A 26,993-nucleotide genomic window follows, 5' to 3' on the forward strand; every position below is an offset into this window, starting at 1 on the left:
CACATCCATTTTAAGATTGTCTTTTCATTTGTGATATGTTCATGATGTGATGTGTGACCCCTTGAAGGTAAAAGCCTCCTCCATCTTTTTCCATTTCTGTTTGTCAGTTACTAACTATCCTGATCTAATTTTGTGCGACTTTAAATTTGACCGCCCCTTCAAGTCTACAGTTTAATTACTAATTAATTCGAGTGAGATGAACCGGCACTAATTTAAATTTTCTAATCAATGTATGTTACTATCGCATAGCAGAAGTGCAATGCGATAGTGTACTACGCTTGACCATATTCTACTGAACGTCTAGACCGGTCCTGCGACGGAAGTATATTGCTAAATGTAAAACGTAAAAAATATAATATAAAAAATACTAGAGTACCTATGTTTAAAAAAAATGAGGCAATGGCTAATCACATTTCAGAGAGTGAACAATACTTATATTACGATTTTCGGTTTCTTGGGAACTACAATTCTTTTATTTGGACTGCTTCTGATTTTGATGTCTTTTTCATTCTGTTCTGGATATTTTTTTTTATTATCTCGGGAATTTGAACGACCAGATACCGGACTCGGATTGGAACCCTAGCCTAGGTAGAGGTAGGTACTGGAACTGGCTGAAACATTTTAGATATGCACTTTGTTTTTGAATGGTACCTAAATGGATATCTTAACGGACTTTCCTAGGACACCAAAAGTTGATGCCTTGAGACCTTCCCGCCGATGATTAACGAGAAGCAATTTTTTTCATCGCGGGTAAGTGTTTTCTCTTAGAAAATGTTATGTTTTCGTCGGCAGTGTGAGTATAGTCTGCGATCAACGATTAACACATTCACTGCCAAGAGCGCCCACTAGGCGGCTAGTGGGCGCTCGTAACTTTTACTCAGATGTCAGACAACCCACCAGGCGGGTTGCTGCTATAGGTAACGCTACGCCAAAGCGCACATCTAGCGGGCGCACATCGCACACCAGTCCGGGGTTCGCACCAGCAAAGAAGTTTTATTTATTATATTATTTAGACATTCATCAATATTAAGATTATTAAGCTTTAATGTTTGATATGTAAATAACGAAATCCATTTGGGATTGTGTACCTACTTATGTATGTTTTACATTATTTTGGCTTACATTAAAATTGCTTTTAAATGCCTTATGTAGATGTGAGACTAAGAACTAATAAAATAAAAGTAACAGGATGTTTGATTACTTTGATTCTGAAACTTTGCACAACTCTGGCGCCTGCCTTGTACTGTGTTGATCGTTATGTGGCCTCGCCAGTCCGTCAACCGGACGCCTATAGATAATCATGGTTGTTGTAGTATTTATTAATTTTATGTCTGGCAGTGAATGTGTTAATATACGCATCTCTCACAGGATCACGAAAATAGTGAGTTTGATGATCTGGTTGATCTCTCGCTGTCTGTCAGACAGGTGCCATATGAATACAATGCACTATAATTCAGAGATAGAACTCCCTCTGTTCATCACTGACAAAGGTTCCCTTCCACGCTTGTACGGGTGACGGCAGCTCCTCAAACCTTTGTATAAATTTCTTACTACACGGCCTAACATGCCTACTCTAGTCTACCTATATTAATACTTCTCGAGCCTTTATACTCATAGAGGCTTGAAACAATATAAAGAAGAGGTTCCGATTGCTCGTCTCTTAGTTTACAAGCGACTTACTAAGGGCTTGTGCACAAATCACGCGAGGTTCGATAGGGGGAGGGGGGTCACGAAAAAATCACGATAGATCACGTTGGGGGAGGGGGGTATAAGGAAACCTATCGTGTATTTTTCTGCAGTGAACGAAACTAAGAAAAAAAAACCTACCACATGAGTAGATACTTTTTCTCGGTTTCGTTAAACATAAATCTTCACTCTGCACTTCAAAATAGCGAGTCTATTTAACGAAAATAGAAAAATAAACAAGATTTTCTATATACAATACTATTTATCTTAAAATTAGGTCGAATGAAAAAAATTCAAAAAAATACACGTGAGGTTATGTGGGGGGAGGAGGGTAGCCGAAAACACCTCGCGTGATATGTGCACAACCCCTAATATTCAGAACTTTTTCAGAACTATGACTATATCGACTGTGGCGTCCAACGGAGTTAATTATTTCTTGTAACTCGAAATCAACGTACCTACAGTGAGAGACTGACAGTGTTTGGCACGTGACAAAGTATCAAGCTTTCTATTGTGCTAACTCTACGCATAATAAACGATGTGCAAGGTCGCTTTTATTGTAAACGCGTTTGTTTTTTCTTAAGTGCGCTAGTGTGCACGTTGATGGGCTTTTAAATTATGTGTAAAAAGCACGTACCTATCTCTTATATTAGACTTGGCTAAGGATGGTATTCCGCCTGTCCATTTTCTTAGTCCAATGTGCATTGCGCCTCACTCTCTCATTAAGCAAAATGTGAGACGCTAATAATCACGCAAATACACATTGGACCATTAGAATAATATTCGAAGTTTCCTTGCTTACATCTCTATCACTTAGCATTGTCGGAGTTGGAGATGGAGATTCAGAACCTCGAATTTAAAGAACAGTAACGTTTGGTTGCTTCAATCTAGGCTTCATCGCGCCTCTGTTATTCTATTACCAGTTAACGCGACGAAGTTTGGATAGAAATAACCATCATATGAACTTAACTCAGTGCGTGGTCACTAGGGAAGATGAGCATTAGCGAGAGCATCAATGTTCTTTTTTAGAAAAACGTCGCTTGAGGAACGGTAGTTGGTGGGTTAATATTTAGTGTAAAAGGATATAACTCTCTTGCGATAATTTATTGACCTGTATGTAACCAATCGTAGCACGTAGCTTGTATAAGTGTATTTTGTTGTATTTTAGCGCAAAACAATGTAATATATTAATAATTGCAGGTTGATGTCAAGATGTTGTTTGAAAAGTATTTTTATTTACCTTAACCAGTGTATACACTTGTGTTTTATAGTTAGCAATAGTAGCAATCGTGAATAATGAAGTTTTATTTAAATATTTTTTTTACATTTAATTTATTTTACACCAGATCTGTAATATGTCGACACACCTTGTGCTGTCGTCATAGTTAATTCGCCCTAAGATTATTCACGATAACGTTCGTATCATCAAACTGGGCCTGTATTTGAAGACCAACTTAAAGAAATGTATACATAAGTACGACGTGTGTGTACTCTCTGGACATGTACCTACCTATAGTTAGCCCCCAATCTCACGAGAGCTTTTTCAACGCGCGTTAAAAAAGCGCTTGATTCCGTCCGCACGCTAAATTCGATTTTAACGACCAACGCTTAAAGTCGAAAATCCAACAACGCTTGATAAAAAGCGCCACCGCCGTCGTGTGAATAAATACACGTGTATCCATTTGTGTCATTCAAACGCTTTTTAAACGTGCGTTGTAAAAGCGCTCGTGCGGATGAGGGTTTAAGGTCTTAATTTGTCTAGGTAGGTAGTACAGTCGCGTACTTAGCCCCCTCTTAAACAGTTGTAGACAGTTTACGAAATAGCACTTGCAATTCCGTACGTATCGTCCATGTGCGAGCCAGGGGCGCATTTTGAAATTTGGTGCCCCGGGCCAATAAGATTCGCCGCCCCAAAAGTCAAGGAAGAAAAACAAAAAGCAATCGGCCTGGGGCGGCCTTGGCGTATTGGCGCACCGGGCCATGGCCCGGATGGCCCTTGGGTAAATATGCCCCTGGTGCGAGCGCGACACACTAATTAATTTTGGTCTCCGAATTCAGTCCCATGTTTAAAGGAACATAGAGTAGAGTTAGACCAAGAAAAGTCTGCAACGATTTTGATAGCATACGCAGTGCAAGTGTTATTTACACGTCATAATTACTTAGAAGTTTGATGTTTAAAATAACACCTCGTTGCGGACTTGTCTTCGTCTAACTCTAAAACATTAAGTTTTACTGTTTAATCATGAAGTGCAAGTTTGTCAACGGTTAGATTGAACACGTTGTTGCTTCGTTGGATACATTTTGTATAGGTAGATACCAATTTTATGTTAAGGTAACCGTTTATTAACAAAAAAGCTATTAAAAGAAAGTGTACTATGCAGCTGTTTCATTCCCCCTGTTACTGTCGATCCACTTCCGCCCTGCAATGTTATTGTAATTATTTATGAGTAGCGGTGGTCACTGGGGGACAAATGGACTATCGCTGCAGTAATCCCTGTGCTCTACCGGTCACCGGTAGATGTAAACATTTGGCGCTCCCGCACATACATACCTACATACTACTATTACTATTAGGAGCATGCAAAATAATACTTACCTATCCAAAATTATTTAAGTTGACACTTGACAGTAGGTACCTATGTGCAGGTAAAATAGCCCACGTTCTGTAGTCAACTGGGAATCCTTGCAGGTTCACTATGCCCGTCTGTCTGTCTGTCGGTCTGTCCGGCCGCAGCTTAGCTCGATGTTGAATTCTTGAATACCATCGTTGATAAAGTGAATAAATATCACCATGCCAAAAAGATAAGCCCGCTTTAACTTTTGATTTAAACCTACCATCTAATCCGACTTTCAATTAAAACTATCATGATCGTTCGGCTAAGCCACGGCTTTGTAAATCGCGGAGGCTCTTTGGAGGCTTAATTCAATTATCACTTAAGAGTTGTTCTTAGACCACTCAAAACCTACTACGTTAACCTAACACTGAGTAGGGCCCGATAAGCTCTTGGCCGGTTTATTGCCGTTTTGGCTAAGGAACTCCAAAAATGACATCTATTTTCTGACAGAATATTAGCTTGGACTAAGTACCTAGAACTAAAAGATAGATCATTAATTATTATGACCATAAATGGCGCTTCTATATGTTGGGTAACTGCTTTCTACCCACCATGCTAACCATAACAATAACATTAGGTATACAGTTTTAATCCTAACGCTGGCAATAACAGCGACTATTTACCTAGTGAGGCGCCCGAATTGAATGCTAAGTAGGTACCTAACATAGATTTGCTAATTTTAACATGCGCCAGACTCATAATCATAAGCTGACCTAGTGGTCGCATGGCGTACAATGGGAGTTCAGACAAACCACATACCGTGCCGGTAAAAACATAGAATGCCTTCGAAGGTTGTTAGTCCCTTGGTGGGGAGAGGCACGCGAACTCAGAAACAAAACCAGTCGAGTCTTTCCCACCGACCGCAGCATACAGCTCGTGGCCTGCGCTGAATGAACTCAAAACTTATCCGTTGTAAATTGGACAGTGACGTAATCACTTCTTAGATAGTAAGAGTGATGATAAAGTGAAAGGTTATCAGTGAATACAAAGTTGTGGCACGTTGTGTTGTTGGATTTCGCGCCAAACTCTAGAGAAGACGCCACGACATAAGGTGACAAACAAGTTTTGTTGTTGATATCCAGTTAGGATAGTTATTTGTTTTGTTTCTATTGAAAACGCTATAATAGCAACTTGACAATTTCCTCCATTTCTCGGAATTGTAACTTGAGCCTTACAACTTCACGGGCTCATAAATGTACCTAATCTTTATACCTAGGTAACTTTTAAAAATTATTGGTCTTCATCAATGGCACATGAACTTTCACTTAAAATTTGTTTTACGTGACGATTATAATATAATCAGTTACTGAGAGAGCTTAGAGAAGGGACCTGCGATCAGATGGACCTTGTTTTTGCTGGGAGATCACCTTGAGTGAGTGTTAACACTCGTAACTCATGCAATGGGTGGGATTAGTATTCAATATCAAGTCTCGTAACGCGAAACGGATATACCTACTTTGTATTTAAGTATGTGCAGCGTGCAGTTTAGCCGCGTCGTGCATGTCATATTTATTGCACCTGTAAAAGTGAAAATTGCAAACTACGACGTCAAGTAGATATGTACCACCTAGTTAGAGGGGCAGTTGGGTTACTTTTACTGGTTTTATTACATTGTATGTAGGCCTTTTATAAGGTATATATTATTTCAATAAACGATGATAAATATGATAATGATAATACTTATATGGATTAGGTAATTCAATCAAATAAAAATTAAAGTAACATTAATGGAACCAAGTGCGATTAAATTGAGACTCACGCCTCAAAGGTTCCGTAACATCACACAATTTTTAACCGACTTCAATTTCATAGAAGGAGGAGGTTCTGTATTCGGTTGTGGCTTTGTTTTTTTTTTATGTATGTTCACCGATTACTCCGCGACCCGTGGGCCGATTTGAGTAATTCTTTTTTTGTTCGAATGAAGGTACTTACTTCCAAGGTGGTCCCACATTAATCTGGTGCTGTTCTGATGATGGGATCCATGAGGAATTGAGGGAACTCCTCAATTTTTAAATGCACATGTATGGTGATTTGGGTGTTTTCTTAAGCAACTCGAGCATTTTCTCTTGAAAACCACCAATTTGATGAAGTGGACCTGATGATGAAGATTGTCTTGATGATAATCATGACGATTTCTTAAAATGTAGGACGTTCAGCGATTATTCCGAGACCCGGCGTGGAGCGATTTGAGCAATTCTTTTTTTGTTTGAAGGGAACTGCCTCCAAGGGCGTTAGGTTAGAGACACATCAGAGCACATTAATCTAATGCTGTTCTGATGATGGGATCCATGAAGAATTGAGGGAACTCCTCAATTTTTAAAGGCACATGTATGGTGATTTGGGTATTGTCTTAAGCAAATCAAGCATTTCCTCTTGAAAACCACTAATTTGATGGAGTGGAGCTGATGATGATGATTGTTGATGATAATGATGATGATTTTATACATGTAGATTACTCCGGAATCCGTACTCCGATTTGAGTAATTCTTTTTTTTGTTTGAACGAAGTTACCTCCAAGAGGTGTTCCCATAATATTGTTGGTTCTAATCTGATGACGGAATTCATAAGGAAATGAGGGAACTCCTCCATTTTTAAAGGCACGTGTATGGCGACATCGTTGTTTTCCAGCATTTCCTCCCGAAAATCACCAATTTGATGAAGTACAACTGTAGCCTTATCACGAGTTTGATACTACATATTCGCTAATAACTTACTTTCTATACATCTCGCTTGCACTAATGGGATATGCCAGTACGAGCGGGATGCATAGAAAGTAAGTTACGCACACGCTAGCGAATATGTCAGTGTTAGACTTATGGTAAGGCTACTGAGGAGTCGGGAAATGGCGGTTGAAGGGTTGGTGGTTCAGGGTTCCGGGTCGAAGGGTTCCGTGATCAGTGGTTGATGTGCTGTGAGGTTGAGTGAGTAAAAATTGCTCTTTAAAAAACATATCGGCAATCGCATTGGTTTTATACTAGCACCAACAAACATGGTAGGGACTGCGCCAAGGTGGATTGACGGTGCGGTGTGTTCTTAGGTATGTACAGAAAGTATGATCATTTCTGTCGTGTAAGGCAATCCAACGTACATACATATATTATAGCCACCATTCTTATCGAATCGCCCTAAAATCATATGGTATATATGCTTCAAATTTGGCTTGGCACCGACTTCAAACATATCAGTTGGTAACGCATATACTTAAAAACGGATAATATTTTATTTTATCTTTTTTGAAGTCGGTTTTCTTTTTGTAAAAGTTTTTATGTATATATACAAGGGGTTCGCGGGGGATGGACAAACAGTTTATTTAAACACATTAAATATTTATACATATATGTACATACATATATATTTGAGATTCTCGCATTGAGCTCATTCATTTGATAGGTAGGTACCTACATGGCATAGTTTTCTAAACATATTAAACAATCTCTGTAATCTAATTTATCCATCCCTCAAGAGTGGCTCCCATGTCTAAACTTCAATTAGGTACGTCGTCTTTGGAACTTACCTACGTGTGTGATGTGTGGACCAAATTTAAATTCACTCGCTCCAGGAGTTTTGGAGGAAATTTGCTGTGAGAGACTAACCACGAGACTAACGGACAGACAGGACCACACAAGTGATCCTATAAGTGTAACGTTTTTTGAGGTACGGAACTCTAAAACACCAGAAAATACGTATATTTTATGAATAAAGGGCAAAGCCTTCTAGATTACTGGAGTGACTTTAGTAACGTTAAAAGTATAGTTATGGAGGAAACGAAACAAGTATTGCGATTAAGTTAATAACGATGCACGGCGAAATGGTGTAAGTAGGTAATACTTTTAATAACAATACATTAATTATTATTGCAGGTATATGTGTTAACGGTAACGAAAGTTCAGCTATTTAGGTATATATAGAAACGAAATATCCAGTGCTTTTTAAAATGGTTACCAATGCCAATATGACACGCATCTATATATTTAATAGTAGGTAGGTACTTATATGTAGGAACATTGCAGCCGATTTGTACTAATTCTGTAACTTTTACTTGGACTTGGACGTAACGGCGTTTATTAAAGCGATTTATAGGTATTTGTATACCTACTTATGGTATAGGTATGTTAACGCCCATAACGCCTATTCGATAACGCTGCATTCTTTCATAGCACGATGGGTTCCATCAACACACTGTGGGAGATCAACTCTAGTGCAATGTGCAATGCAACTCGTGCAATGGGCGGGTTTAGTATAACATCAATATCAAGTCGCGTAACGCGAAACGGATTTACCTGCTTGTATTTAAGTAAGTATTATGCAGCATACTTATATATTGCATCTATGGGATGGGGGTTTTCAGAAAAAATGGTACCATTTACTTTTTTCGAAAAATCATTTTAACTTTTGGGTTATTTAGACTCAGAATCACGAGTACTATCGAATGAGACAAAGAAAAACAGTGTCCCCAGTTTTTCATACTAATTTTGGGTGTCAGTTTTGTAACGGTCCATACAAAATGTACGTGAAAATGTGTTACAAAACTGACAAATTTTTGGGACACATTTTTTTCTTTTTAAATCGTGATTCTGAGTAGAAATAGCCCAAAAGTTAATGGATTTTCGAAAACAAGTAAATGGTAAGTGGGTCATTTTATTTAAAGTTGTCCCCTACACTTTTTTTTCAAAATTGGGATTTTTTATGTTATTTCTACTCAGAATCACGAGCTCTTTCTATCCTAATAGGAGAAAAAAAGTGTCCCAAGGTTTTTTCCCATTCCGTTATCATTTTTTCATAGACTTTGTATGGCGGTTTCGGAATGGAAAGATCGAAAAATGTATGGAAATCGTGGGACACTTTTTTTCTCCTATTGGGATCAAAATAGCTCATGATTCTCAGTAGAAATAACATAAAAAATCCCAATTTTGAAAAAAAGTGTAGGGGTCAACTTTAAATAAAATAGCTCAAGTACCTACACTTTTAAGTGAAAGTGCCCCTATAACTGAATCTGAAGTTGGGTGTTGGATGTTACAGGCCAGCCGACGAGATGGGAATGGGCGGCACCATGGACAGCTGCGGCCGTTGTATGAAGTTCTCACTGATATGCATCAACGTTGTTACCTTTGTAAGTAAGTTGGCTCTTTCTAGTTTACCTGTGTCAGGACAAACTCCTGTACAGTCAGTAGCAACCAAAGTGGCCAAATGGCTCGTCACACCGCGTACTAAATATAATTATGGTGTAACGAACTATTTGACCACTTTTGCAGCTATAAAGTAGGTAGGTACATATACATACAGGGTAGGGTGATAATCTGATTATGTCTATGTCTAGCCATAGGCCATAGGCTAAGAAGGGAATATGTAGGTCTTACTGAATGGAATTTACTATCAAGTAACTTTTACTAATCGTGATTAAAGAAACAGCTGTTCCTAAGAAAACTTTGATATATGCACGAGTATGTATGTTTCGCCGAAAGGTAAAAGAAACAGCTATTTTTTTTCGCGAATTGCCCCATAAGTAGCCCCCATAGTAAACGTCGCTTATTTACCGCTCAGGGTAGGTATATAGATATAGACAGTTTGTGGATATTTGTATACCCTGAACCTTCGAACACCACAGCGACCACAACAGAGTGAAACAGTGACCCACTTATATTTTCCAACGCAGTTAGATCTTATCTTAGCTTCCGCGTTGTAAATGTAGGCGTGGGTGACGCCAGGATAAATTATATAGTATAAATCAACGACACCTCTGCCGTACACCACCCTTAGTAATTCACACGCGATGGAAGCCCTTCGTTGTTATGGTTTAATTTTATTTTTATACTACGTAGGTACTTAAATATATTTAGAATTTTCGCCATAAAGTCAAGCTTTGTGTTCAATTGTACCATATACTAATCATTTGGGGAATTGGACCCATAGACTAGGAATCCTCTTGACGGAGTTTAGAGCAATTATTTCATGAAACCGATGCTGCCAAAAATACGGCGGTGCGGGGGACGAGGTGAGCGAGGTCCCGTGCCGTGATTGGTCCGTTCAAAGACACGGACGTCACACAAAGACACTTTCGACTCGAAAATGGAGTAAAGCTACCGTATGCGTGGCAGAGGGGGTAGAGCTACTATGCTCAGTCTGGAGGATGTCTTGTCTGTGCCAGTACCCAACTAACGTAGCTATGGGTTTTAATGGCTTTCTAAACTGTACTGTAAATTAATTTTTGTTTATAATTAAATAAGAAAGGTTTAGCGATTGTAAGTGGTATTTGCATATGTTTAATTGCAGATCGGTGGGCTGCTGGCGCTGGCGCTGGGCGCGTGGGTGTGGGTGACGCGTTCTTTCTCCAGCACGCTCATGAGCAACAACATGTTCATCGCGTCCGTGGGCGTGGTGGTGGCCACGGGAGCGGCGGTCATGCTACTCGCGCTGCTGGGCTGTTGCGGCGCGGCTAAGGAGGTCAAGTGCATGCTGCTCACGGTACGATAACCTACTCTTGTACTAGGTACCGTGGTGGTAGCCACGGGAGCGGCGGTCATGCTGCTCGCGCTGCTGGGCTGCTGTGGCGCGGCTAAGGCGGTCCAGTGCATGCTGCTCACGGTACGATAACCTACTCTTGTATTTGGTACCGTGGTGGTAGCCACGGGAGCGGCGGTCACGCTGCTGGGCTGCTGTGGCGCGGCTTAAGAAGGTCAAGTGCATGCTGCTCACGGAACGACAACCTACTCTTGTACTTGGTACCGTGGTGGTAGCCATGAGAACGGCGATCATGCTTTAAATGGTCAAGCAAATCTTGTCAGTAGAAAAATTCAAATTCAAATTTTCTATGAGACGATATCCCTTCGCACCTACATTTTTCAAATTTTCCGCCTTTTTCTACTGACAAGATCTGTCTTATACATAGTTGCGCTGCTGGGCTGCTGTGGCGCGGCTAAGGAGGTCAAGTGAGGCCGGTGGCAAATCCATAAAATGCGGGCATTAGGATTCTGTGCTTACGGCCTCTCGGGTAAATTGGGGCTTCTCTTGGGTCAAAGGGTCTGTGGCATTTTGCCCGCTTTTCCCACCGCTTACGACACTGCCCACGAGAGTAGCTAACAAACATATGGCCCGTCGTTGCTAAGCGATCAGAACAGCATGTACAAATTACCCTTGACAATCAGTAAAAGCTTTAATACGTAAATACCTACAAATAGGTAAATAAACGAATGAAAGTAGTGAGGTAGTTCAAAGAACCTTTTCAAGTTGTTTTTGTAATAATTACCTTAAGGTCGATATCGCGTGCCTGAAGACCCTTTCGTGTTAGGTATATTAGCAAAAACTTTAAGCTTGGAAAAACATTAATTAACGAAATAATTACGGTAACCCTCGAGATGTTTCTCGATGGAAATGCGATATATTTACGTAGTTAACTACCTTCAGTTTTGTAGGTAAGTATATCGTCACTTAATTCAGTTGTCAATACAGCATTTACAATTTCGCCACAGTTTTTGAGTTTTAGGACCAATTTAGGAGTAAACAATTTTTTTTTTATTGAAAATTTAACAGAAAAAATACAATATTTAGTACCTTAATCTAATGTTTCGCCAAACTGTGAGACAGTTTGTTGGCGGTGCGCTCTAAACTAATCTTAAGCTAAATATAGGTACTCTAATTATTAAGTGACAAGTTAAGTTATCATTAAGAACATATAAATTTACCTATATGTATGTATGTGTAATTGACGGACTGATTGAATCAGGAGTGAAGTCCGAATTTATTTTTTTTTAATTTTGGAAACGTTTTAATTTAACGGTAACAGGCGCTTTGGTGCGTGTGTCCCATATTTTTTCTTTGTTGTTGTAGATGTACCCTTTGTACGTTGCAACTCAAATTTCGTTAATTAATTAATTGGTTAATTTATTGTTTCAGTACTACATCCTCGTGTTCATCATTTTCGTGCTCATGCTTGTTGGAGGTATCCTGCAGTTCGTGTTTCGGGAAAAGGTATAAAACATACCTTATTACTATCCTAATGTTGGGGTTCTCAAACATTTGCTTATTTTGTGACTCTCTTGAAAATTAAGCGCGTAGGCGTAGCTCTCGAGTCTAGACAACGCCGCGCCACACCACGGATGTCGCGACACACAGTTTGGGAACTCCGCCCTTTAGTGCCCATTTTCCTCCCTGGATGCATACCTATATATATAATATGGAATTAGCTATGCTCCTTCGTTTGACTTTTTTTATTTTTTTTATACCACATCGGTGGCAAACAAGCATACGGCCTGATGGTAAGCAGTCACCGTAGCCTATGGACGCCTGCAACTCCAGAGGTGTTACATGTGCGTTGCCGACCTTTAAAAACCTATTTTGATAAGAGTTAGGAGCGTAAAACATATTCCATACACATTTTAAAATACAGGTGCTGACCACGCTGGACCGCGAGATGTTTGCATCCATACCGTTCTACGGCGTGCGTCCGGAGTACACGCGCGCCTGGGACGACACGCAGACCTACCTGCAGTGCTGCGGCGTGCACAACTACAAGGACTGGAACGGCAACGTGCCCGAGAGCTGCTGCAAGGAGGTCTACCCTGGGAAGGTGGGCCACTACCGTGTACAAAATTGATCGTCGTGTTTCAATTGATTTTATCATTTTTATCCATAGGTACTTATATGTATACGCAAGTATGTATAAGGTATACCAAAGAGAATTTCACTGATGTGTGTCAAATTTGTCAAATGTCAAAAAGTATCGCTATCTACTCGAGGATTGGCCAAATGTATGGCGTGATGGGTATAAAGCGGGCGTATACCTAAAGATGGTTAATTTGTTTCATTTTCACCTAGTATCTATGTCGCAGTCGGATCGTATAATCCGCCGTATTACATTACGGCTAGCCGTTTTCAAAAACAGGGGCGTTTTGAAATGCGGCGGTTTAACGATTAGCCGGATTGAATGCGGCTGAATGAGAATCCGCCGGAATGTATTCGGCGCCATACGTTCTTCAACACGGCTAGCCGTAATGTAATACAGCGAGTCATTAGCCGCCGCTTTGACAGTTTTTAGTTCCCATTTTTAACACCCGTGGCGCTGCCTGACAAACGCTGGGGTGTCCATCAAATCTGGAGTTCGTCGGACTGTTTCTTTTCAAAAAACATTTCTTTCGCAACTTAACTAGACGGAGCCCCGCTTCGCGGGGCTCCTATTTCTGAGCGGTTTGCCCTTCGGGCATCTGAAGCTACCTAACGAACCTAACCTACCTACCTATTGATTTAGTGAGACGTCCGTGAAAACATTACACTTTGGGGAAAAAAGCGTAGGTAGGTAAGTAGGTTAGGTTCGTTAGTGTTAAAGGTAAAACAGCAATCATCATCAAATAAAGGATTTAATACAATAAAACAGACATAACTTGGGAAGCTTGACCTACGACGCCGCCATTGCGGCGATGTTCATCTGTCAGTCCTTGCCGCGATATAGTGAGGTGACCATTTCTAATACCGATTGTTAGGCTTCACACGCGAAAGATCATTATCGGTTATCAGTTCGGCCTCCTGATGAAAAAAACACCTTCGCCCCCGAAGGTCAGCAATCAGCACCACAGAACTCTTGTCCTCGTACTCCTTGCACCGAGGGATTCGTGACGTAGGTAGCCAGTTGTGCTCAACGACTTCGCTGGACGCGATGTTAACTGCAGTGCTAAAAAATAAGAAAACAAAACCAACCGACTTGGTCAGTTCCACAATTCATCTTCCGATGTTTTAGGCTCTTTAGGCTACATCAAAATGTATTTTCTTGGTGTCATATTCGTAATGCCATTTTATGCATCAAAATTGTCAGATCATTGCGACTATTACGAGCTGGTAAATCAATCTTAATCGTCAGCTCTCAAGTAATAGTTCCGTTATGGTTCAAAACCAGGTTTATATTGTAAATTTCCAGTTTTCTTAAATAAATATCATGTTCTCCAATCGTCAGTTCTTTAAGCATATATAATAATATTATAATATCGTCAATTGTCATTTGATTACAAAAACTTCACCGATTACTCCTTCCTTCCTTCCTTCTTCAAGGTTCACCGATTAGTCCGACATCCGTAATCCGATTTGAGTAATTCTTTTTTTTTTTTTGTTTGAAAGGAGTTACCTCCAAGTTGGTCCCATATTAATTTGGTTCTTGTCAAGTAGCTCTTTAAGCCTCATCATAATTATCATCTTCCGAACTCACTATTTTAACTTCGCTGATCTGTAGATACTATATAAGTTCGCTAAATCAATTCTTAAACTGGTCTTGCAAAGGTGATCATATTCTTGAGCTCGCTAAGCGTACATATAATTTACGTATTAATTAATTACTAAATTCTTTTGCAAGTAATACTCGCTAAGTACCAGGCATGGGGTTCTCAACAAATTCAAAAATACTCGCTAAGTCACTTTCACGATCTAATAAAGTACTATCTCATTTGGATGAGCTCTTTCAGGCGAATATGTGCGCTCATTAAGCGTTGGTTCAGCTGTGTAAGACACTTTCAGGCGATAATGTGAGCCCTTGAGGCGATCATGTATGTAAGCCACTCAGGGGATCATGTATTTGAGCCCCTCAGGCGATAATGTATGTGAGCCCCTCAGGCGATCATGTATGTGAGCCCCTCAGGCGATAATGTATGTGAGCCCCTCAGGCGATCATGTATGTGAGCCCCTCAGGCGATCATGTATGTGAGCCCCTCAGGCGATAATGTATGTGAGCCCCTCAGGCGATCATGTATGTGAGCCCCTCAGGCGATAATGTATGTGAGCCCCTCAGGCGATCATGTATGTGAGCCCCTCAGGCGATCATGTATGTGAGCCCCTCAGGCGATCATGTATGTGAGCCCCTCAGGCGATAATGTATGTGAGCCCCTCAGGCGATCATGTATGTGAGCCCCTCAGGCGATCATGTATGTGAGCCCCTCAGGCGATCATGTATGTGAGCCCCTCAGGCGATCATGTATGTGAGCCCCTCAGGCGATCATGTATGTGAGCGCCTCAGGCGTTCATGTATCAAGCCGCAAAGGCTATCAACAATCAAGCCACTAAGGCTGTCTAGTACCAGGCCCCGAAGGCAAATCATGTATGTGAGCCCTTCAGGCGATCATGTTTGTGAGCCCTTCAGGCGATCCTGTATGTGAGCCCTTCAGGCGATCATGTATTAAGCCACAAAGGCTACAACCAAGCCACATAGGTTGTCCAGTACCAGGCCCCGAAGGGAAATCATGTATGTGAGCCCTTCAGGCGATCATGTATGTGAGCCCTTCAGGCGATCCTGTATGTGAGCCCTTCAGGCGATCATGTATCAAGCCGCAAAGGCTCTCGACAACCACGTAAAGCCTTAATGTATCTTGTGAGCCCTTGAGGCAACCATGTACTTAGGTACATCTTTAACGTACTCTTGTGAAACCTTGAGGCAACCATGTACCTACATCTTTAACGTACCTTGTGAAACCTTGAGGCAACCATGTACCTACATCTTTAACGTACCTTGTGAGCCCTTGAGGCAACCATGTAAACATTTCTGTGAGCCCTTGAGGCAACCAAACTTGGCGGACATAACTTTTCTTTTTCACCACCATGTCTTGACTAACTTAAGGCGACTTTACGCTTACATGGATTCATTTCTTTTATCACGGGCATTAACCTTATTTGTGACAGCATAACAAGTTTGGCAACAATAACAATTTTGTACCTAAGTGTAATAGCCCTGTCGGCGTTATCACCACACGACAACCAACTAGAGACCTAGAGAATCATTGTCACGCCAAATATATATATTTTTTTTGTTTTCATAATTTATCTACTCTGATAATTACATTAACATGCATACCTCAAACATAAGGTATGTTGCCTTCAGAAACGATTTTCATGTTTCTCTCATCAATTTGACCTTTGTCAACACTAAATAATATAGTAAAGTGTGTGATGTAAAGATATTACCAAGTAGTGAACAAGTAATTTAAAACATTGTTACCTCTAGGCATAAACCTGCTATAGGTACATAACTAATGTTTACCAATTTAACTTACAAAATGTTGTCTAGAATAATAGGTCGCTCAACAAGACCACTTATTTTCTTCTTCTGTCTGAGGTAGCTTTGAATGCTAGAATGATCTGCGTAAGGGGTATGTATCACCAGCCAACAGTAGGTATGCCTTAGCACACACAGTAGTTCAGTCACACAGCATACTATTCAAATATTATTTGTTTTGTTTACTAGATGGTTTTTAAATGTACCTATTATAGTATCCATCCATATTAATTACTTGATATTATAATGTCTTTGAAAAATTGCAAACAGACAAGACGTAAAGAGACATTTTATAAGTCATGCCAATTATCAGTAAAGTAGGCATAGGCAGTATGATTCATTTGCATGAAAACATCCAGAAACTTACTTCAAGTAGGTACTTGGTGAAACAACATGTGTTAATAATATTGACCATTACTATAAACTTGTAAACTTATGTGCCTCATTCAATTGGATAACTTTAGTAATAACATCTGCAGTCACTTCTCATTGCAGACTCTTCTTTCATTGCAACCCATTTCAGCTGCAGTTCAGTGAGGAAGAGGACTCACTTCAAGCAGCCGCACCGCCACGAGCCGCAATATCCATTCTAGGAGTCATATTGACTTTATAATAACACATGTCATGATAATACAACATTTAACAAACAAATTGAACATGTTGACTCATTGAATATTATCACTTCACACTGTTAATTTATCAATCATTTACTTTAGGTAATTAAGAAATAACATTATAAAAATCATTGTTTCAATATGAAGCCATACTCACACACAAATAACATATTAATAATTTTAATTGTTCTTGGAAGTACCCATCTACATGGAGCACACCATCAATAGACTTCAATTCCTACCGGCCTAATTTTAGCCAGTTAATACTTTTACTACCGGTCAACCAGTTTGCCCACAACCATATGAACAAACCGCCTCTGTGAGATAGATATCTCATATCTAACAATATTGGCAAGCTCTGCATAACTAATTAGAATTTAGTTTTCAGCCCTCTTAACATGACACAAATTTCATTCAATAACAAAACATTACTACCTACAATTCAATTCACACTTACAGGTTTGCATATACTATAACCATACCAGTTGTCTCCACTCAATTTGTTACTTCATCTCACCGCTGTTCTCACTGCCTCCTGCAGTGCATGTGCAAATTCAACGTACATGCTACTTCAATTCTTGGGGTTGCAATCCAACTGAACTTGTATGGAATTATCCACAAAGCACCGGCCTAGTAAGCATGCTAATCTGCACTATTTCATCTGAGAACATGTCAACAAATATCCATTAGTCAGTGTCAGTACTGTTACACTACACTCATTTTGTTCATTTAGTACATCTAGGTGTACATTTAAACAACATATTTTACCACAACAAAGTCTCCAATTCGCTTTTGAACATGCAAAGTATGTGCAGTAGCTTGTGTTAAAGTTGAATTATTAGTAAGTATATTTTACCACACAAGACCATCTTCTTCTTCTTCTTTATTAGGGGCTATATAAGGCTCCAAAGCCTATGTATCACTGCGACCATTCCTGATCTATTGTGATCGCCACCTATTACAACTCTCGATCCAACCCTGCAACTTCGAATAGCTGCAGGATCCTTTTGGTCTCGAGAGACTTTACCTCCTCCGGGCGTAATATGTGTCCGCCCAAGATTAGGTCACGAGTACGCATTAGGCAAGGGCACTCTGTGAGGATGTGCAAGGGCGTCTCCTCCGCCTCCATGCAGAGTCTGCACCGCCCTATGTCACGTTTCCCCATGGTGCGCATGTGCTTATTTAGGCCGCAATGCCCGGTAAGCACCCTTACCAAGTTGCGCAGTTGGTTCCTAGACAGCGCTAAGGCGTTCGAGGACGCCTTTTTGCTGAAGGCCTTGATAAGCGCTTTGGAATGGTTCAAACCTGTTGTTTCTCTCCAGAGTTGAATGGTTTTGTAGTGACAGTAGGTCTTTAGGGTGAGCCGCGTTAGGCTTTTGGGGATACCACAAAAGGGCTCAGGACTGTAGTTCTTCCCCTTAGCCCCTGCTCGCGCGAGTTCGTCGGCCTTCTCGTTTCCTACGATACCCGCATGCCCCGGGACCCAACGTAGAACAACCTTGTTCCTGGCTCCAAGGTTGTTCAATAGTTGCCTGCAGTTCTCAACCAGCCTCGATGTGGTGACATCGGAGGTTAGAGCTAAGAGTGCCGCCTGGCTATCCGAATGGATATAGATAGTATGGTTGCCGTAGTTGCTTTGCAGATTGATTGACGCACATTCTAGAATGGCGTATACCTCTGCCTGGAATATAGAGCAAAAACGTCCTAGGTTTAAGCTGATGCTTTTCCTAGGCGCTTCACCGTATACTCCGCAACCTACTTCAGATCCGGATTTGGAGCCATCAGTGTACCACCTCAGGCTTCCTTCTTTCCACTTAATTTGACTGTTTGACCAGTCCTCCCGTTTGGGGATTTCCACTGAGTAAAGTTTGAGTGGACAAAATTTGGGTGACATAGTGTCGGTTGGCATCCCAAGAACAGGAATATCGTACACTGATTCATTAAACAGTCTCAGAGTTTGCGATAACCAATTACCTCTCCTCACGCCCGCTATTCTAAGCATACTAGATCTCGCCTCCAATTCTAGATGCAAGTGGAGGGGTGGTAGATTTAGTATGGCTTCTAGGGCTGCCGTCGGGGAGGATGACATGGCCCCAGTGACGATGACACAGGCAGCTCTTTGAAGGCTGCCAAGCTTCATCACTGTTACCTTCTGCGTCGTTTTCCTGTACCATGCTACAGAGGCGTAAGACACTATCGGCCTCACTATGGATGTGTACAGCCATAAGGCAATTTTGGGTTTTAGACCCCATCTGTTGCCTGCCAAACGACAGCATATTGCCAAGGCTGATTTAGCCTTTTGTATGGTTCCGTCCACATGCTTGTTCCAGGTCAGTTTCTGGTCCAGTGTTACCCCCAGATATTTGACCTCTGTTGAGAACGGAATAGTTTTACCATTCATGACAAGTGGTTTAAGTTTGTCCAGTTTCCTCTTGTTCGTGAATGGTACTATAATTGTCTTATCTGCATTGATAGACAATTCATTCTCTCCGCACCATGTATTTATGGTGTTGAGAGCCCTCTGCATAAGGTCTGATAAAGTACTTTGGCAGTTGCCCCTCACCGTCACAACAAGGTCGTCTGCGTACCCCTGAGTGTCGATTCGGAGTTCCGCCATCTTGTGCAGAAGTCCATCCACCGCGAGAGTCCAGAGCAAGGGAGATAGGACACCTCCCTGCGGGCAGCCTCTCACAGTGGCCACTTCGAGAGTAGTGTTAAGCAAGTCTAGCCTAACCACTCTGCTTGAGAGCATGCTTTGCACCCAGCGGATAGTAGTGGAATCCACCTCCTTGGCCCTAAGCCCTTCCACCAGTGTCCGAATGGGTGTATTATCAAAAGCGCCCTCAATATCTAGGAAGGCCGACATGGCTATGTCCTTGTCTTCCAAGGCCCTTTCCACTCTGTCAACTAGCTCCAGCAAGGCAGTCTCTGTAGATCTGCCCCTGCGGTAAGCATGTTGACTGTCGTGTATGGGTTTTCTCAGAAGACAGCTCTCCCTGATATACTTATCGATTACCTTTTCCAAGGTTTTAAGGAGGAACGAGGAGAGACTGATCGGTCTGAAGGACTTGGCTAAAGCATAATCCTTCCTCCCAGCCTTCGGTATAAATAATACCTTGACCTTGTTCCACTGTTCTGGTAAGTGTCCCCAGGCATAACTAGCTCTGAAAATTCTAACCAAATGCGGGATTAGGACTTCAGCTCCTCGCTGCATTAGCACAGGGCTTACTCCGTCCAGGCCGCACGTCTTGTAAGGTTTAAAGGAGTTTATAGCCCACTTCACTATCCCGGGCCTTATGACGAGGGCAGCTTGCCTCCAGTCCTCCGGGCGAGGCCTGTGCAGGCCTCTGACCACCTGGGACTGGTGCGACTGTCCTGCCCCTGGGAAGTGAGTTTCAGCTAAGAGCTCCAAAGTCTCCGTCTCACTAGCAGTGAAGGAGCCATCATGCCTCCTGAGAAGGCCTACTTGATTGCTTCCAGCTTTGGAGAGTATCCTGTGAAGTCTCGCTCCTTGAGGCGTATTTTCAATTTCCTCGCAGAACCTCCTCCATGACGCTCTCTTAGCTTTCCTAATCTCTTTACTGTATTCATTTAGGGCTTTCCGATAGACCTCCCACTCCCCTGTCCTCTTAGCCCTATTGAATAACTTGCGTGTTTTGTCCCTGAGCCTCCTAAGGTTGGAGTTCCACCACGGGACCACACGTTTAGTAGATTTGACCTTGGGAGCACAGTTTTCTTCAAAGGCACTTACAATGCCATTTGAGACCACCTCTACCGCAAGTTCTAAACTCTCCCGCGTTTTGATTACCTTCCCTGCGGATTCCAGATTACGTTCTAGGCAGCTCCTGTAGCCTTCCCAGTCAGTCCTCCGGGGATCCCTGAAGATGACCGTTTGAACGCTGAGAGAAAAAGATATATTAAAACAGATGTGCTTATGATCTGACAACGATTCTACATCACTTACCCTCCAGTTCTGAATATGCCTGGCTAGATTTGAAGATGCAAAAGTCAAGTCCAAAACCTCCTTCCTAACCCTAGTGACAAAGGTGGGTGAACATCCTATGTTTAGAATTTGGAAGTTATTGCATAGAAGAAAGTCATGTAGTAACTCACCCCTATCATTGATGTCGGTGCTCCCCCAGTTGGTGTGGTGGGCGTTGGCATCACATCCCACCAGTATTTCTGCGTTGTGTTTGCGGGCATAGTCGGCCACGGTTGTGAGTTCCGCAGAGGGGTCGTTCCTATCTCCAGGGAGGTATGCCGAACAGAGTATAACTCTCTGCCCGCTCCATCCCTTGAAATTTACATACGCTGCTACCAGGTCGTCTGTGCATAACTCTGGAACAGGTAAAAAGTCAATGTTCTTGCCAAAAACAATGCAAGCCCTAGGCTTAATTCCGTTAGTATTGTATAAAACTTTACCAACCGAGTTCAGTCCTAGTATGGTTGAGTTCCGCACCCAAGGTTCTTGAAGTAGTGCGAGGTCGACGTGTCCTGCAAGCCGGCTTTCAACAATGGCCGTGGCTGCTGCCGCATGGTGGATGTTTGCTTGCAGGACCCTCGCGGGTGCCGTAGGGCCAAGGCCTTTTATTTGGCCCTCTTGGTGACCCGTTGTGGCCCTCCCCTGCCTCTCGCAACAGGAGTCCTTTGAGGCCCTCCTGTCACCGAGGTTATGGGTCTGGCCCTACCGGGTACCATGCCCCTCGTCATGCCCCTTGTGCCTCTAGCTGCCGGTTGCCCGCCCCCACGGCCACGAGAGCCCTGGGGTATAGGAGTTCGGCCGCTAGGTACCATGGTACTTGGCCCGGGAGTAGATTCAGCGAGGGGCTGGGGTTGCTGCTCCGTCTGCTGTGCTGGGGGAGCGTTTGGCCCCCCTTTTAGTCGGAACAGTACCTTCTTAAAGCCAATCGCTACCTCCCCACGATTGGCCTTAAGGGTTTCGGCGGAAGGCTCATCCAGAGCGAAGGTGACCACCTTGCCACCCTGCTCAGCCTTCTCCCCGAGAACTTTCCAGAGCTCTGTATTCAGGCCAAAGTTCTGGACCCTGATCAGCGCCAAGGCTTCCTCCACTGAGGCCGCCTCGGACTCTGGAATGAACGTGATGGCCGTGGCTGGTTTGGGCAATTCACCCTCCGGGATGACGGAGAGTTTCGCCTCCGGCCACGGCTTTAGATTCGGGACCTCATTCACAAGCCAGTCCCTGCTAACCTGGTTGACACAGGTCACCAGTATCCAGCCTGTCTTGTGAATGAAGCCCAGAAACTGTGGTGCACCGCCCTTCGCGTTCGCCCATTGGGTGACCATGGCGAGATTTAGGTAACGGTGGACCAACTTCATCTGGTCCTCACTCATAGGGTCCGAATTACGGATCCCTACTCGTGAGGACCCCGCTACCTCCCTGAAGCTCGGTTGACGAGGCTCCCCAGACACAAGACCATACTTCATTCATAACCAATAGTTGATTACATAATACACAAACACATAAGAACCATACACAGTAATTCATCTCCATGTACTCACTTTGCAAAGATTAGGCAATTTGCAGCCACCAACATAATGTTTGACATGACTAGGTCTATAAGCATTTTATTGTGGAGGACTGTACACACAAAACAGTCAAGTACTTACAGCAATACTTTCAACCGATCATCAGTAGACCTTATGTTGTTGGAATAAAGTTTACAAACTGCAAGTTAATAGTGTGTATATGAAATTGTCTGTGACATTTTAAATTCTTGCCTCATTTAGCTAAATGTAACTCAATTCATTAATAATCAACTCTAGTCACCTCTATAAATTTCTAAAGCTATACAGCTAGTTACACAGTGACAATTCATTTCATATAGGTAGTCCAGATAATCATCTTTTGATTTACATGCCCAGCAACAATCTAAGAGTTGCATTTATCTTACCGTAATCTAATATAGCAGATAATATAATACCACTGCATTTTATGATAAATTAAAACATAACCCAACAATTTATTCAGTACTTATTGCATTAACACAAGTCATAATTTATGATCTCCAAATATTATTTATTATTAAGCCACACAAATTTGTTGTGACACTCCACTAGATTTCATGTGCCTAAATTTTACCACAGTGAGTGCACAAGCTTGGATGAATCCAATAAAGATCTTTATTTCTATTTTCTGCATAGCGCATACTATAAAATATCTAACACACTAGCCACTTCAATGTTCCTCATAATTGGGTTGTAAGTAAAGAACCATGACAATGATTAAATCAATTATTTCAGATACCTACTATTATTTTCTTTTTTCACTTTTGAAATAAAGGTGATTGAATCAATGGCTCGTTTACTCAACCAGTAAACCGGCCAACTTATTTAGTCACAAGTTTTATAAGCGCTATGAACATAGAACACTGCTATGGAAATTACTGTATTCTGACCACTGTGAGGCCAATTAGATGATATTGATTGATGATATAATTGTAACAATAGCCTTGTCATTTCTGTATAATAATTCTATGATTACTGAACTCCGCAGTAGCCAAGAGTGACCAATATTTATTTGGCATGAGTAAGTATTTCATACTTGCCAATTATAGTAATGATTTTAACTTTTTGAAATGATTACATACTTTCTCATACTATGTGGATATGTCAACTTGTGATTTTACCTTAGATTTCTGATAAAATTAAATATTTATCACAGCAAAAGTTCACTTACAAAACTATTCACAAAACTACTACAAAGTTACACCATTGTAAGTCACACGACTGTAATATTTTTCCCAACAAATTGGAACGTTTCATCAGTGGTTACTCTCATAGAGTACGTCTGAATGTCTGTCAAGTTAAACCAGTTTGACAGCACTGGCTTCCCTCGAATGCGGATGACCCCAAATTGGAACGATAACTCATAGCTTACCATACATTGTAATCCAATTTAACATAGATTATCTGATCACAAACTTGACCATAACTCAAGGTCACGTACACAATCTTGATGACGTGTAAACTGATTAACAGCTTTTTAGTATAATCGTAAAGCCTTATTACGGCTACAGAAACTATTTATGTCTGTTATTCAATGATGATTGATGCGAATTCAATTAAATAATTATGATAAAATAATGCAGACCGGCATTGTTTCCATGGCAACCATTGTGTGGTTGAACTACATCATTTAACAAAGTAAAATGTATTGTGGACGGAAATTACTTATCCCACTTCTGAACTGTTAAAGGTAAAACAGCAATCATCATCAAATAAAGGATTTAATACAATAAAACAGACATAACTTGGGAAGCTTGACCTACGACGCCGCCATTGCGGCGATGTTCATCTGTCAGTCCTTGCCGCGATATAGTGAGGTGACCATTTCTAATACCGATTGTTAGGCTTCACACGCGAAAGATCATTATCGGTTATCATTAGGTAGCTTCAGTAGGGCTACCGCCAATACCGAAAATCGTCAATTGCGGGCATTTTTCTCTGTCACTCTAATTACGCCTTCATTGGAGTAAAAGAGTAAGATCCCCGCAATTTGCGAATTTCGGTTTTCGCGGTAGCCCCTCTGATGCCCGAAGGGCAAACCGCCCAGAAATAGGAGCCCCGCTTGCGGGGCTCCGTCTATTTAAGTTGTGAAGGAAATGTTTTGGAAAAGAAACACATGTAGTGCGGTGGGACCATGGTAAAAATAAATTAAATTGCAAACATTGTCAAACTCCGGTTACGTAGGCGACCGAAAGAACTGGTCACTCTACAATCTAAAATAGTAGTACGATGCGGCTAAACGTTGGCCGCCTTATTGAAGAACGTATCGCAATGACAATCCGGCTAATCGTCGAACCGCCGCATTTCAAAACGCCCCTGTTTTTGATAACGGCTAGCCGTAATGTAATACGGCGGATTATACGATCTGACTACGACATCTATAAAAAAAAACAACGGGTAGCACTCCGGGAGTGCCGACAGAAGTGAAAACTCAATAACTAGTCCAAAATGTTTGCAGCACTATGTATAATTGACCCATCTTCCTTTCTATTGAAAAACTTTAGTTCCAAAATTGCTGACCAGTGAACTTAAATTTGTAGCGTTAATTGTTTAAAATTGGAATAGAAATTGTAAAGTTACCTTGCAGACCTCGCATCCAAATATATTTTCACTTCTCATGCTCAAAATGTGCACCTTTAAGTCGTGCGTAGACGACATAAAATCGCATTTTATGCTCTAGAGCATAAAAGTAAAATTTTCTCCTAAGACTAAGGTAATCGGTCTGAACAGCCAAACAGTTAATAGTAGATTGTACAACAAGGGCATAAAGTGACCCATTTTTACCCGAGGCAATTTTTTGGTCTGAGCGAAAAAATAGTAGACGAGGGTAAAAATGGACATTTATGCCTTTGTTGTACACTCTGCTTTTCACTTCGATTGCGAGGAAAATATACAAAAAATCAAATATTTTAGGTTATTTTAACGTATTTATTCAAGACTAAAGAAAACTGTTCTTGGGCCGGTCGGAGGCGCGGGGCACGCCGATCGGGAGAGCGCCGGTCGGGGGCGCGACGGCAGGGCTGGCAGTTTGTATGGCAGAATTTGGACTTTATTGCTAAGTCAATAAGGGTCGTAATAGATGATTTTACTTTATGCTCTAGAGCATAAAATGCGATTTTATGTCGTCTACGCACGACATAAAGGTGCACTTTTTGAGTATGAGAAGTGAAAAACATATTGCACAATTTTACTGAGCAATAAAATTGTGTAGATGACGTAACTTGTTATATTATTTTATTTTTGCTACAATTTATTAGAAATCCGTATTTTCTGTCATTAAATCACATAAAATAGGAGTCGATTATCGTTCAAAAATGCTCCGAAATGTTTGACTTGGCAGAAAACCAAGCGTCTGAAACTCTGATCACATGTTGAAAATTAAAAAAAAAATTAAAAAGTTAGTTGGCTGGAATTGGTTATGTATTATGTTCTTTCGCTTTACGACAATTTCGTGGTGTAAATTGCCGTGAAAAATATAATTATTTTCCTCGCAATCGAAGTGAAAAGCAGAGTGTACAACAAGGGCATAAATGTCAATAATTTTTACCCTCGTCTACTATTTTGGTCTTCGCTTCGCTCAGACCAAAAAATTGCCTCGGGTAAAGATAGGTCACTTTATGCCCTTGTTGTACAATCTACTATTGGTCATGATATTTTGAGTTTTATTCACCAGTACTAGAGTTCACTTTTATTAGCGATTTCATCAAGATGAGACTTTATTGAATTATATTGGAGTGATATAAAGTTAGAATGTAACTGAGATCCTCGTATTTCAGCCCGTACAAGATTAGAACATTGAGCTTTATTGCTTAATATAAATGTCCAGTTTTAAATAATTGACCTGATTATGATACGTTATGACTAAAGTTCTTTGGTGAATAACATTGTCCGTCACACATGACATAAGTCACGCAAGCGCCCTGCGCCGCCTACATGAAACAGCCGGCTCAGGCATACATTTTCGCCGTGCGGTAGAAAGAGAGGAGAGACGCCTTCGCGTTACGCGTTACGCTGTCCCGAGTTTATCATTTTTTCCCCACCTCAAAAAGTGCTCAGCGCCGCTAAAGAAGTTTTCACTTCAAAAATAAAATAAATAAGGGCTGATTTAGACGGCGCGCGATCTCATATGCGATTTTAGTTACTTTGCGGACTGTTGGTTAGGTACGTCCAATTCAACCGACCGCTCAAAAACCGCAATGTAATGAAACTCGCATGCGAGTTCCCATACAACCATTTCCAGTCGCCGTTACGACGCGGTGTTGACACATCTTGTGTCGACACCGTCTGTTTCGGTCACAATTCCAGTCGCAGAGTCGTCGCCGTGTCGACACAGTTACCAGAAATGGGGAAGGGTCGACACATGACACAAAGTGACATAAAGTGTGGTCGCCGTGTGCACACATTGTTTCGGGTTTGCGACTACTTTATGCCAAAATCATTCGTTCATTCGTTCATTTTGTTCCTGTCAAATGGAAACTGTCAGATGGAAAAATACTTAAATTAAAATAAGTGACATTAATACGCCATCTC

General features: G+C 41.4%; 1 protein-coding gene across 2 annotated transcripts in view; it reads left to right on the forward strand.

The window, feature by feature from the left end:
* Positions 1-5,123: 5,123 nt before the first annotated feature.
* LOC134806529 (tetraspanin-4-like) overlaps positions 5,124-26,993 on the forward strand; it is a 28,229-nt gene continuing 6,359 nt past the window's right edge. Inside the window, exons 1-5 of one of the 2 annotated variants that reach the window (XM_063779826.1) lie at positions 5,124-5,352; positions 9,321-9,411; positions 10,572-10,763; positions 12,192-12,266; positions 12,685-12,864. In XM_063779826.1, the coding sequence (XP_063635896.1) occupies positions 9,334-9,411; positions 10,572-10,763; positions 12,192-12,266; positions 12,685-12,864 (525 nt within the window). In that variant the 5' untranslated portion in view covers positions 5,124-5,352; positions 9,321-9,333. Of the gene's footprint in view, positions 5,353-8,053; positions 8,123-9,320; positions 9,412-10,571; positions 10,764-12,191; positions 12,267-12,684; positions 12,865-26,993 lie in introns of those variants that run through there. The other variant, XM_063779827.1, reaches the window with a different exon arrangement.

The sequence above is a fragment of the Cydia splendana genome, chromosome 3 (assembly GCF_910591565.1).
Source record: "Cydia splendana chromosome 3, ilCydSple1.2, whole genome shotgun sequence".
In the NCBI taxonomy this organism is placed as follows: Eukaryota; Metazoa; Arthropoda; class Insecta; order Lepidoptera; family Tortricidae; genus Cydia; species Cydia splendana.